The sequence below is a fragment of the Arabidopsis lyrata genome (genome assembly GCF_000004255.2).
Source record: "Arabidopsis lyrata subsp. lyrata unplaced genomic scaffold ARALYscaffold_2, whole genome shotgun sequence".
Classification (NCBI taxonomy): Eukaryota; Viridiplantae; Streptophyta; class Magnoliopsida; order Brassicales; family Brassicaceae; genus Arabidopsis; species Arabidopsis lyrata.
Genome location: NW_003302554.1, coordinates 3243325 through 3253190, shown reverse-complemented (window position 1 = coordinate 3253190; position 9866 = coordinate 3243325). Strand labels below are relative to the sequence as shown.

Sequence of the window (9866 nt, the reverse complement as noted above, 5' to 3'; positions counted from 1 at the left end):
AATAATCGAAAAAGAAAAATTACGCAATGCTTCATTTCATAGGTAAATCTTATACGCTAACAGATTTATCGATCTGTTATTTTCTTTGATCGTCTTGTCTTCGACTTCATCTTTAGTCTAATTTGATCTTCTTATTTAGCTATCATCTCTTTTATGAAACTCCAATACGTTTTCTGAAAATCAAAAGGTTGCGATCCATCAGTTACATCACAAACCATATTATTTCTATCCCCCACACGATGACATTGTTTTGGTTGTAAATATCACCCATAATAGATCTATGATCTCGATCGATTCCTTTGTTCACGTTCTTCAAATACCAAAAAATGCAAGATCTTTGTGATTTGATTCCATTGCATTTACTAGTTGGAAATATTGGAGTTAGTCCTTGACTTTCTTAAATAAAATTAAAATCGCAACGTAGAATTTACTGTAATTTCTATAAACCCCTTAAGCATCGATTGTTTATCAAAAAGAATTGTGTTCTTATCATTTATCAATTTATTTTCTAATGTTTTTTCTGTAATTACGTTTTCTAGATAGTTTCTAGTTATCTCATTGGAAGATCATATATATCTTCCATCCCGAACAAATTGAAGTTAGTTTTGAAATTTTATTTTCTGGTAACATATTCAATCCAACTGATTATTATTATTATTATTATTTTTTGAATCTAATGTTAAATTATATTAAAAAAAAATATACGTTTTTACAACTAGTGCATCGTTCTTAGAAATAGTTCGGCTGAAAAATAAAATTCAAAACAATGTAGATAATGTTATAAACCATATGGATGGACTCCATAACCGGCCCATGGCACATTAGGATTTTACCTTATTCTCTGTATCCTGCTATTGTTCTTGTATATATATCCTTTATTCTATTAATGAGATGAATAGTTCACAACACGTTATCAGCACGATAGCCTCTCACCCTGAAAGTTAAAAATCCCGAAACCCTAAATCTCTCTCACAAAAACCAAAACCAAAACCCTAGCCGTCTCTGTAAAACAAAATTCTAAACTCTATCGAGATAAGTTTTCTGTTCATATTTGTTTCTGCACGAATTTTGCACGGATTATCTGTTATCAATTCTGTCTGTATTCCTGCACGAATTTTGCACAGATGATCTGTTATCTATTCTGTCTGTAGTTTTGCACGAATTTTGCACAGATTATATGTTATCAATTTTGTCTGTATTTTTGCACGAATTTTGCACGGATTATTTGTTTTCAATTCTGTCTGTAGTTTTGCACGAATTTTGCACGGATTATATGTTATCAATTTTTTCTATATTTCTGCACGAATTTTGCACAGATTATCTGTTGTCAATTCTGTCTGCAGATTTGCACAAATTTTGCACAAATTTTGCACGGATTATTTATTATCAATCCTGTCTATATTTTTGTACGATTTATGCACGGATTATATGTTATTGATTCTGAACTATTTTATGCAGTATATTACAGAAACCCTATTTTTTTTTTACTAATGCAATAGCCATGTTTCCATGAGCAAAATTTTGAGTTTCTCAGGAATCAGGATTATATATATTGAGATTTTGTAGGAGGACCCAACCAGCTAAGAGACATAACGTTTTCCAATCTCCGTATCAGATCTCGGGTCTCTGTTTCAGTTCTCCAATTAAGATAAGTGCTATTTATTTATTATGCTTTATGTACATGATCCAATTAAAGTTTGATAAGATAAAATTTGCATGAAAATTGGCACATATGATTTGATTTATGATTGGAGAATTAATTGAGAAGTTAGTGAATAGAAAGATATTTAATGACATGATAGATTGAATATTTTAATATAAATCCTAGGTTAAACCGAAAGTAAACCAAAACCCTAAATCCTAGGTTAAACCGGTTTAATAAACCCTAAGTCACGGTTTAAGATCAAGTTTCTCATAAATAGAAAGTTCCATATAAGGAAAGTTTCCAGAAATAGAAAGTTTTGTAAAATAGCAAGTTTCCCAAAATAAAAGGTTCTCTAAAATAGCAAGTTTCCCAAAATAGAAAGTTACCAAAATAGGGAACCCCTTCATAAGGAAATATTCCAAAACCCTAAAGTACACGTTTATTTAGGATTTCTTTCTAGATGAGAAATAGAAAGTTTCCATAAATAAAAAGTTGCATATAAGGAAAGATTTCATGTCCATACACAGCACTTAATTGTGTTCCTTGTAGGTTTAATCACTCGTATCGCCTATCTAAAAGCGATAATACACCTAGAATTAAACCCCCACGAAAACTCTAAACAAAACACATAAATAAAATAAAATAAAAGCTAAAGAACACGATTACTATTCACATACCAAACCAAGAAAAGTCATCATCATCATCTTGAAATCCATTAATATCTTGTTGAGGGAGTTCTCTAGGGGGCGACGCTGGAATCTCCTCGGCCGCCGGAGGATGAACCCGTGGGAAATTAAAATGATAGCCGCCAATGAGAAATTTGCTAGAAGGTCTCTTGCAGTTTACGCAAAGCTTACACCTTGAATGCGGCGGTACCGTGGCCTCTTGAATGTGAGTCATCCGGTCGCAATCATCGCATAGAAGCTTGTTGTGTGCAGAACAATAAACAACAGCATTTGAACTCGAAGCTAAGCACAACTCACATCCCATTGCAAACATCCATCTCTCGCAATTGTTATCCCCATGGCAGCTCCTCTCAAACATCCCTGCTCTTCTCTGCTGGTGACCACCCTCATGTTGCACATGCTCCTGATGATGCTGCTGACGATTATTATTATTGTTATGGTCAACCACATGAGGCATATGTGCATGATCATGGTGTTGAGTATTGTTGTTAGGGTATTGTATGCGTCTGACGATTTGAATGTGATGGCCATTAGGGGCACAATTGTAATGTGTTGAATAACAAGATTGACAAAGAGCCTTCCCGTCTTCGTAACAGAGAAGTATAGATGGATTTATCGTGCAGTTATCGCAAAGTTGGTAACGTACGTGTCCTGCATGTAAGTTATTACAATGGTGCAAGTAGTCACATGTAAGGCAGTAGTTAAGAGTTTCTGTAACACAACGGATCACGGCTTTTACATGTCTACATGTGTGACACACTTGAGCCATGTTTCCTGAAAAAATAATTCATAAAGATTATCACAAAATTAGCAAGTTAGCAAAACGGAAGAGAAGAAACAGAGAAACAATGAACTTACACACCAAGAAAGAGAGAAGGAAGCCAACCTTTTTTTTTTCTCTGTGAAGTAATCTATGACAAATATTTATAGATTAACGCAATTTATATAAGAAGCTCGTATTTGTAGATTTTTTTTTTTTGCTAACTGATTAAATAGAGGGATAATTCTGTTATTGTTTATTAATTATGTAATTATCTTCGACAAAAAAGTTATTAATTATGTAATTATTAATTATTTATTAATTATGTAATTATCTTTAACTATAAATTATTCTCAAATTTCAAAATCAAATTTATTAATAAGAAATTTTGGAAAAAAGAGAAATATTTGATATTTGAAAATTTGATCCTTGTTTCTCCATTTGTTTTTTTTTTTTTGGTAAAAATAAAGTTATTTCTCAAATTTTGAAGTATAAATTTCTTTTTTTGCTAAAGAACAAATTATCCCAAGTTATCAACATAACAAAACGGGATAGAAACAAGATAAATTAATGTGATTATTTTTTGGAATTTCTCATCATTTCCCTTTGGTAACACATTAATGTTCTCTATTCTCTATTGATTATGAGGGCCACAAGCCCAAAAAGACTTTAGGGCTGTTTTTTTTTTTTTTTTTGAGTAAAATCAACTTATTTCTTGTAGTCACCAAACTAGTTTAGAAATTATAGAAAGAAAAAAAGAGGTGACTCTCATGACAAGCAGACTAAATTCAGTAGAACATAAGGAGTTGATTCATCACACTACTAGAAGTCTAAGAGGAAGGAGAGAAGTTGCTCTGCAATTCCTTGATGCCTTGGGAATCAAGAAAAGGGGTTTTTCCCTTGAGAAAATCTGAGTACCAATGAGCAGAGAGTCTAGGAGATCTCTTGCGACGAGGATCGCTAAAATTGACAGAGTATAATCCATAACCATAATCGTACCGCCCTATAAGCTCGAATAAATCCATAAATGACCATACAAAGTAGCCTCTCGTGTCTGATCCATTCCTACATGTAACAATGTCCTTTTTTTCTTTATTACACTAACAAGAGAGATGAAGAGAAGAGTCAATAAGAAACTTTACTTACCTTATGGATTTGAGAACACCACCTATGTAAGCATGCATGTATTCCACCCTATGTGTATCCTTCTGTTGTGTCATCGGTGTACCTATTTGTTGGCAATATCAAGAGAACTGAGTAGACTAAGACAAAAACATAAACAGAGAGAGAGAAATCAGAGAAGATTCAAGAGTGTGACCATTCTCAAGAATGTAGACAGGAGGATTGTTATAGCTCTGCTTTATATACTCCAGGACAGCTTCCATAGTCCATGGAGCAACAGCATACTTGTCCAAACAAAAACAAAACAACAAAGAAAAAGATAGATTAGTAACACTTATCTGTTTAAAGACTTAAAATGTTTTGCATCTGAATTTGGTAACATTAAAACTCTTACCTCTATAACTGAAAAATTCCCAAGGTCTTCTAACCAGTAAAACAATTAGCAATAACAAATTAGCAAGCTCCAAAGAGTTTTTTTTTTTTTTTTTCTTGTTATTCAAAAGATTGAGTTTGGTTCATACAAGTCACATAAGCGCCCATGTCTGAGTAGAAATCCGGGTTTCTAGGAAGAGAAGGTTTGAATTTGATGTTTGTGACCGAAGCCGCAAAATATTGATTGATTCCTATGAAGTCAGATGAGCCTTTAACTCGCTCTGACTCTTCCTCTAAGAAAACTGGCAGTCTTGATCCAACGGTTCTTTTCATTGTATCAGGATAGTCTCCATATATAAGAGGTCCAAGGAACCTGAGTTTTAAACAGCACATTCGTTTTTTCTTTTCAGCTTAAAACCTCTCGATAAGTTCACCAATCTGATAAACTTTTGGAACCATTTGTGCCTGACTCACCAGCCGAAATAGAAATCTTTAGCTCTTTGAGTTGCAATAGCATCATCTTTGGAGCTTGTAGAAGGAGTAAACCCCATTAAATATAAGCCAAAGCCTATGGAACCTCCCTGCTTATCCTGCACATTGTATATAGTATGTTACTCACACATTTAAGAAGAGTTTGTAAAATATATATTCATGCATAAGCACTTCTTATACCTTGTACTTTTCCTTATATAGTCTTGAAGCAGAGGCGTGCGCAAGCAGTAAGTTATGGCCCACCGTATATGTTTCAGTAGAAGAGTTCCCTAACAAGCAGTTTTTGCCCGGTAAAGAACAACGACCAGGCGGTGTATCCCCATCGTTATAACCTCCAATAGTGAATACATTAGCCTCGTTAATCGTAGTCCAAAATTTGACATAGTTCCCAAACTCCCTGAAACAAACATCTGCATAAGCAGTGAAGTCTTTGCTACAATGCCAAATAACACCAAGTTTAATTTCACATCATATTGTTCTAGAAAATCTGTAAAAGAGATTTTAAGTAATGATTCTTTTTCTTAGCCTACATCATCATATTGTTGACCCATCCTCCATATTCATCCTCAAGATGTTGAGGATGATCGTAGTGATACAGTGTAACATGTGGTTCAATTCCATGGGATATTAATTCTTGGATGAGGTTCTTGTAGAACTGTAGACCCTTTTGGTTAACAGAGCCTCTTCCATCTAATGAGAGATAAGAGCTAATAATAAACTTGACCCGTTCAAGTAGAACAAAACCGGCATAAAGACCTAGCGTGTTTAAGAAGACTTACTAGGTATTATCCTAGACCAAGAGATGGAGAATCTAAAAGCATCTAAGCCAGTGTCCACCATCATCTTCACATCTTCCTAAAAACTCACAATGAACTCAGGCTTGAAAAAAATGTAGTAGTCACAAGGAGAGAGTAAAGCAGAGAAGAGAAAGAACCTTGTACTTGTGATACCCATCACATGCTATATCTCCGTTACCTATGTTACCTGCAATGTTAGAAACAAGAATCAAACGATATTGATCAGAAGCATAAATTCGAAGTAACAACCAATCTCTGTTTCTTAATATATTTGATCAAACATACTAATAATAGTTAATGTTAAAATGGAAGCTTACGAGAGTGACAAAGAGTGTCCCACACGCTAGGTTTCCTTCCGTCTTCCGCAGCAGCTCCTTCCCACTTGCAGTTGCAGAGACCAAACATTTGGTTCAAAAATTTCAAAAGAAAAGAAGAAGCTTAGAAATTGATTCCAAACCTGATAAGCAGAAGTGCCGGCTCCGAAGAGGAATCCATCGGGGAAATCAGATCTGCTGAAAACGTCGCTGCACCTCCCGGAGAAAGCAAAAGCCAGAAAAATGGTAAACAGAGCAAAAATCTGTTCCATTTCTAATCTACCGCAAGAGATAATATTTGTGTGACGAAGAAACAAAAGTAAATGGTCCACTGTATTTATTGTAGAAGTGTGGAACACGTGTTGAAATAAATAAATATAGAGATTTTTCATTCGTCATACATTATTGGGATTTTGTACTGTTTCAGTCCACTTGGAAATAAGAAGCACTTCGGTTATCAATGATTGTGAGTTGTAGAAATATAGTATGAAAAAATTATATTTGCATGAAGAGAATTGGTATTATATAATTTTCACGTTGAAACCTATTATATATGAATCTTAAAACTGAAACTTTGAATGGAAGCAAGCGCAAGAAGATTGAACAAATATCATTCTGGAAACCTCCTCAGCCAAACTCATTCAAATGCAATATCTGGTGTGCTTAGAAATTAATAATAACTTCATTAAAAGGAAATCGTTTAAATTAAACACTAACAACTGTTACAAAAAAAAAAAAAAAAAAAAAACACTAACAACTGGTTTGAGAATGGTTATTAAATCTGGTGTGCTTAGAGATTGGAAAGTTTCATTTCATGTGGTTCTTTATAAAAAAGGTCCAAAAAAACTTTGTGTGGTTGAGCCTTAATTCAAAGTTTCCGTGGGGTTGTAGATTGATCATCCATTTTTCTGAACTAAAATCAATGTCAACTTATCTATAGACATTCATAAATCATAACTTTTAGATATTGTAGACTAATTAATGTTTTACTGTCTTTTAGGAAGTTAATTCCATGCTATTGACTTGAATATCATAAACATAACAACTCTCTTTTGAATTGGAAACCCCAATATTGTGTTAATCTCAGTCTGAGTATCATAGCTAGATTCAGGCCTGTGGGCTGTGGACTTGATCAGGCTTTGGTCAAGGCAACCTTTTTGCCCAAGCCACCATATCCCTATGGACTCGTTATCAGTGTCATATTGTTAAGTAGACCTTAAAAACTAAACGCAGTAGAAGATAAAATTTTATTCATTAAGCTTCTCATAAACACAACAAATTCATCAGAACATATAATGCAATTCACTACTAGGAGGAAGAAGATAAGTTACTTTAATTTGCAATTCCGTGATGCCTTGAGAACCAAGAGAAGCGCTTTTTCCTTTGAGAAAATCAGAGTACCAATGAGCAGAGAGTTTGGGAGATCTCTTGCGATGAGGATCACTGAAATTGACAGCAAACAATCCATAACCAACCTCGTATCCCCCGTTAATCTCGTATAAATCCATAAGTGACCATACGAAGTAGCCTCACCTGTCCGATCCATTCCTACAAGTAGTAATATTTTTTCTTCTTTATTACACTGACAAGAGAAGTGATGAGAATTTGCAATAAGAAACTTTACTCACCTAATGTAAGCTTGTAAGAACTCAGTCCTTGGTGTGTCCTTCTCTTTCAGCTGCGAATCTTGCTTTATCGGTCGACCTATTCATTGGCAGAGAATTTAGCTGACTAAGAATAATACGAGAGAGAGAGAGAGGTAGAGAAAAAGAGAGGGAGAGAGAGACCATTCTCAAGAATGTAGACAGGAGGATTGCCATAGCTCTGCTTTACATACTCCAGGACAGCTTCTACAGCCCATGGAGCAACATCATATTTATCCAAACAAAAACAAAACAACTAAGAACATTTATTTCCCTAAAACCTTTGCATAAGAATTTGGTAGCCATCAAAACTCTTACCTCGGAAGATGAAAAATTCGCAAAGACTGTCCCGGCCATCATTAAAGCAAAGAAGAGATGGTTAGTATCGCGATAAAAAGTAAATAGCTAGATTGAGTTTGATTCCTACAACTCAAAAATACGTTCATGTCTGAGAAGAAATCAGGGTTTCCTGAAATAGAAGGTTTCAGTTTGCTGTTTGTGATAGAAGCTGCAAGATAGTGATTGATTCCTATATATAGTCAGATGAGCCTTTAACTTGTTCTGATTCTTCCTCCGAGAAAATGGGCAGTCTTGTTCCAACGATTCTTTTCATTGTATCTGGATAGATCCATATATAAGAGGACCAAGCATCCTGAGTTTTAAAGAGCAGATTTGGTTTTTCTTTTCATTTCATGTTGCCTAATTTGAAAAATCATATCGTTTGGAACAGTTTGTGCTTGAGTACTCACCAGCCGTTGAAGAAATCATTGGCTCTTTTGAGTTGAAATGGCATCATCTTTGGAGCTTGTAAAAGGAGTAAACCATATCGTCAATATGCTAAAGCCAACGGAACCTCCCTGCCTATCCTGCACATTGTATATAATATATAGTATGATGCTCTCTTGTCATCAATTCAAACATTCAAGAAGGGTTATGTAAAATATATACACCTTGTACTTTTGCTTATATAGTCTTGAAACAGAGGCGTGCGCAAGCAACAAATTGTGGCCTACAATATATGGTTCAGTGGAAGAGTTCCCTGATAAGCAGTTTTGGTCTGGTTTTGAACAACGACCAGGCGGTGAATCCCCAATGCTGTAACCTCCAATAGAGAATATATTGCCCTCGTTGATCGTGGTCCAGAATTTGACGTGGTTTCCAAACTCTCTGAAGCAAACATCTGCATAAGCAGTAAAGTCTTCGCTGCAATGGCAAACAACAACGAGTTTTTAATATCCCACATCAATTTTTGTCTACAAAATCAGTAAAAAGAAAGTAATATAATGCCGCTTTATGATAACATACACGATCGTGTGGTTGAGCCATCCTCCATATTCGTCCTCAAGATATTGGGGATGATCGAAGTGGTGCAGTGTAACATATGGTTCAATTCCTATAGTAAGTTTTTACTTATAGTCCAGTTAATAATAACACCGCGCAAAAAAAATCGAGTGGATATGAAGAGAGGCATTACCATGGTTTATTAATTCTTGGATGAGATTCTTGTAGAATTGTAGACCCTTCTGGTTAACAGGGCCTTTTCTATCTAATGAGGTAATTAACAACTCATAAACTTGATCTCTTTAAGTAAACACTAAGCGAGCATGTTTAAGAAGACTTACTAGGTATTAGCCTAGACCAAGACATGGAGAATCTGAACGCATCTAAGTTAGTGTCCACCATCAACTTCACATCTTCCTGTATAAATTCATCATAATGAACTTAGGCTTGATAAATAAGAAACTCATAATGTAACAAGAAGAGAGTAAATTAGCAGACAAGAGAAAGAACCTTGTATTTGTGATTGTGATACCCATCACATGTTATATCTCCGTTATTACCTTGGTTATACTCTGCAATTTTAGAAAGAGTATTAATATATGTTCAAAACACTAAAAATAGTTAATGTTAAAACATGAAAGCTCTTACGTACGTGAGTGACAAAATGTGTCCCAGACACTAGGTTTCCTTCCGTCTTCCGCAACAGCTCCTTCCCACTTCCAGAGACCAAACATTTGATTCAGTTTTGTTCCAA

At 34.8% G+C, this 9866-nt stretch overlaps 3 protein-coding genes across 5 annotated transcripts; all 3 read right to left on the bottom strand.

Annotated features, from left to right (window-relative positions):
• Positions 1-2120: 2120 nt before the first annotated feature.
• Positions 2121-3274, bottom strand: LOC9322696. Its single transcript, XM_021035897.1, has one exon. The coding sequence runs from the start codon at positions 3098-3100 to the stop codon at positions 2315-2317; it is 786 nt and encodes a 261-aa protein (XP_020891556.1). The 5' UTR covers positions 3101-3274; the 3' UTR covers positions 2121-2314.
• Positions 3275-3769: 495 nt separating this feature from the next.
• On the bottom strand, positions 3770-6485 carry LOC9322695 (putative beta-glucosidase 5). 3 transcript variants are annotated; one of them, XM_021035576.1, is made up of 12 exons: positions 6332-6485; positions 6192-6255; positions 6012-6061; positions 5857-5932; positions 5608-5767; positions 5258-5510; positions 5060-5175; positions 4735-4958; positions 4608-4633; positions 4410-4497; positions 4238-4319; positions 3770-4156 (listed from the first exon to the last, which is right to left on the bottom strand). In XM_021035576.1, the coding sequence occupies exons 1-12, from the start codon at positions 6458-6460 to the stop codon at positions 3922-3924; spliced, it is 1503 nt and encodes a 500-aa protein (XP_020891235.1). In that variant the 5' UTR covers positions 6461-6485; the 3' UTR covers positions 3770-3921. The 3 variants fall into 3 exon arrangements, with proteins under 3 accessions (XP_020891235.1, XP_020891232.1, XP_020891234.1); XM_021035573.1 differs by having other exon boundaries at positions 5258-5474; positions 6332-6482; XM_021035575.1 differs by lacking the exon at positions 5608-5767 and having other exon boundaries at positions 5258-5487; positions 6332-6482.
• A 986-nt stretch (positions 6486-7471) lies between these two features.
• On the bottom strand, positions 7472-9529 carry LOC9322694 (beta-glucosidase 3). Its single transcript, XM_021035072.1, is given in 13 exon segments — positions 7472-7757; positions 7817-7892; positions 7976-8087; positions 8150-8181; positions 8259-8367; positions 8370-8458; positions 8461-8483; positions 8581-8606; positions 8608-8697; positions 8782-9034; positions 9137-9224; positions 9306-9377; positions 9454-9529. Coding segments are annotated over 13 exon segments (1317 nt in total). The 5' UTR covers positions 9515-9529.
• Between the last annotated feature and the right edge of the window lie 337 nt (positions 9530-9866).

Bases quoted from the DNA above. Each gene is read 5' to 3' on its own strand.
- LOC9322696 (XM_021035897.1), bottom strand. From the start codon at position 3,100: ATGGCTCAAGTGTGTCACACATGTAGACATGTAAAAGCCGTGATCCGT.
- LOC9322695 (XM_021035576.1), bottom strand. From the start codon at position 6,460: ATGGAACAGATTTTTGCTCTGTTTACCATTTTTCTGGCTTTTGCTTTC. The intron at 6,062-6,191 runs GTAAGCTTCCAT...CTAACATTGCAG, and splicing joins GGACACTCTTTGTCACTCTC to GTAACATAGGTAACGGAGAT. The intron at 5,176-5,257 runs GTATAAGAAGTG...TACAATGTGCAG, and splicing joins TATATAAGGAAAAGTACAAG to GATAAGCAGGGAGGTTCCAT.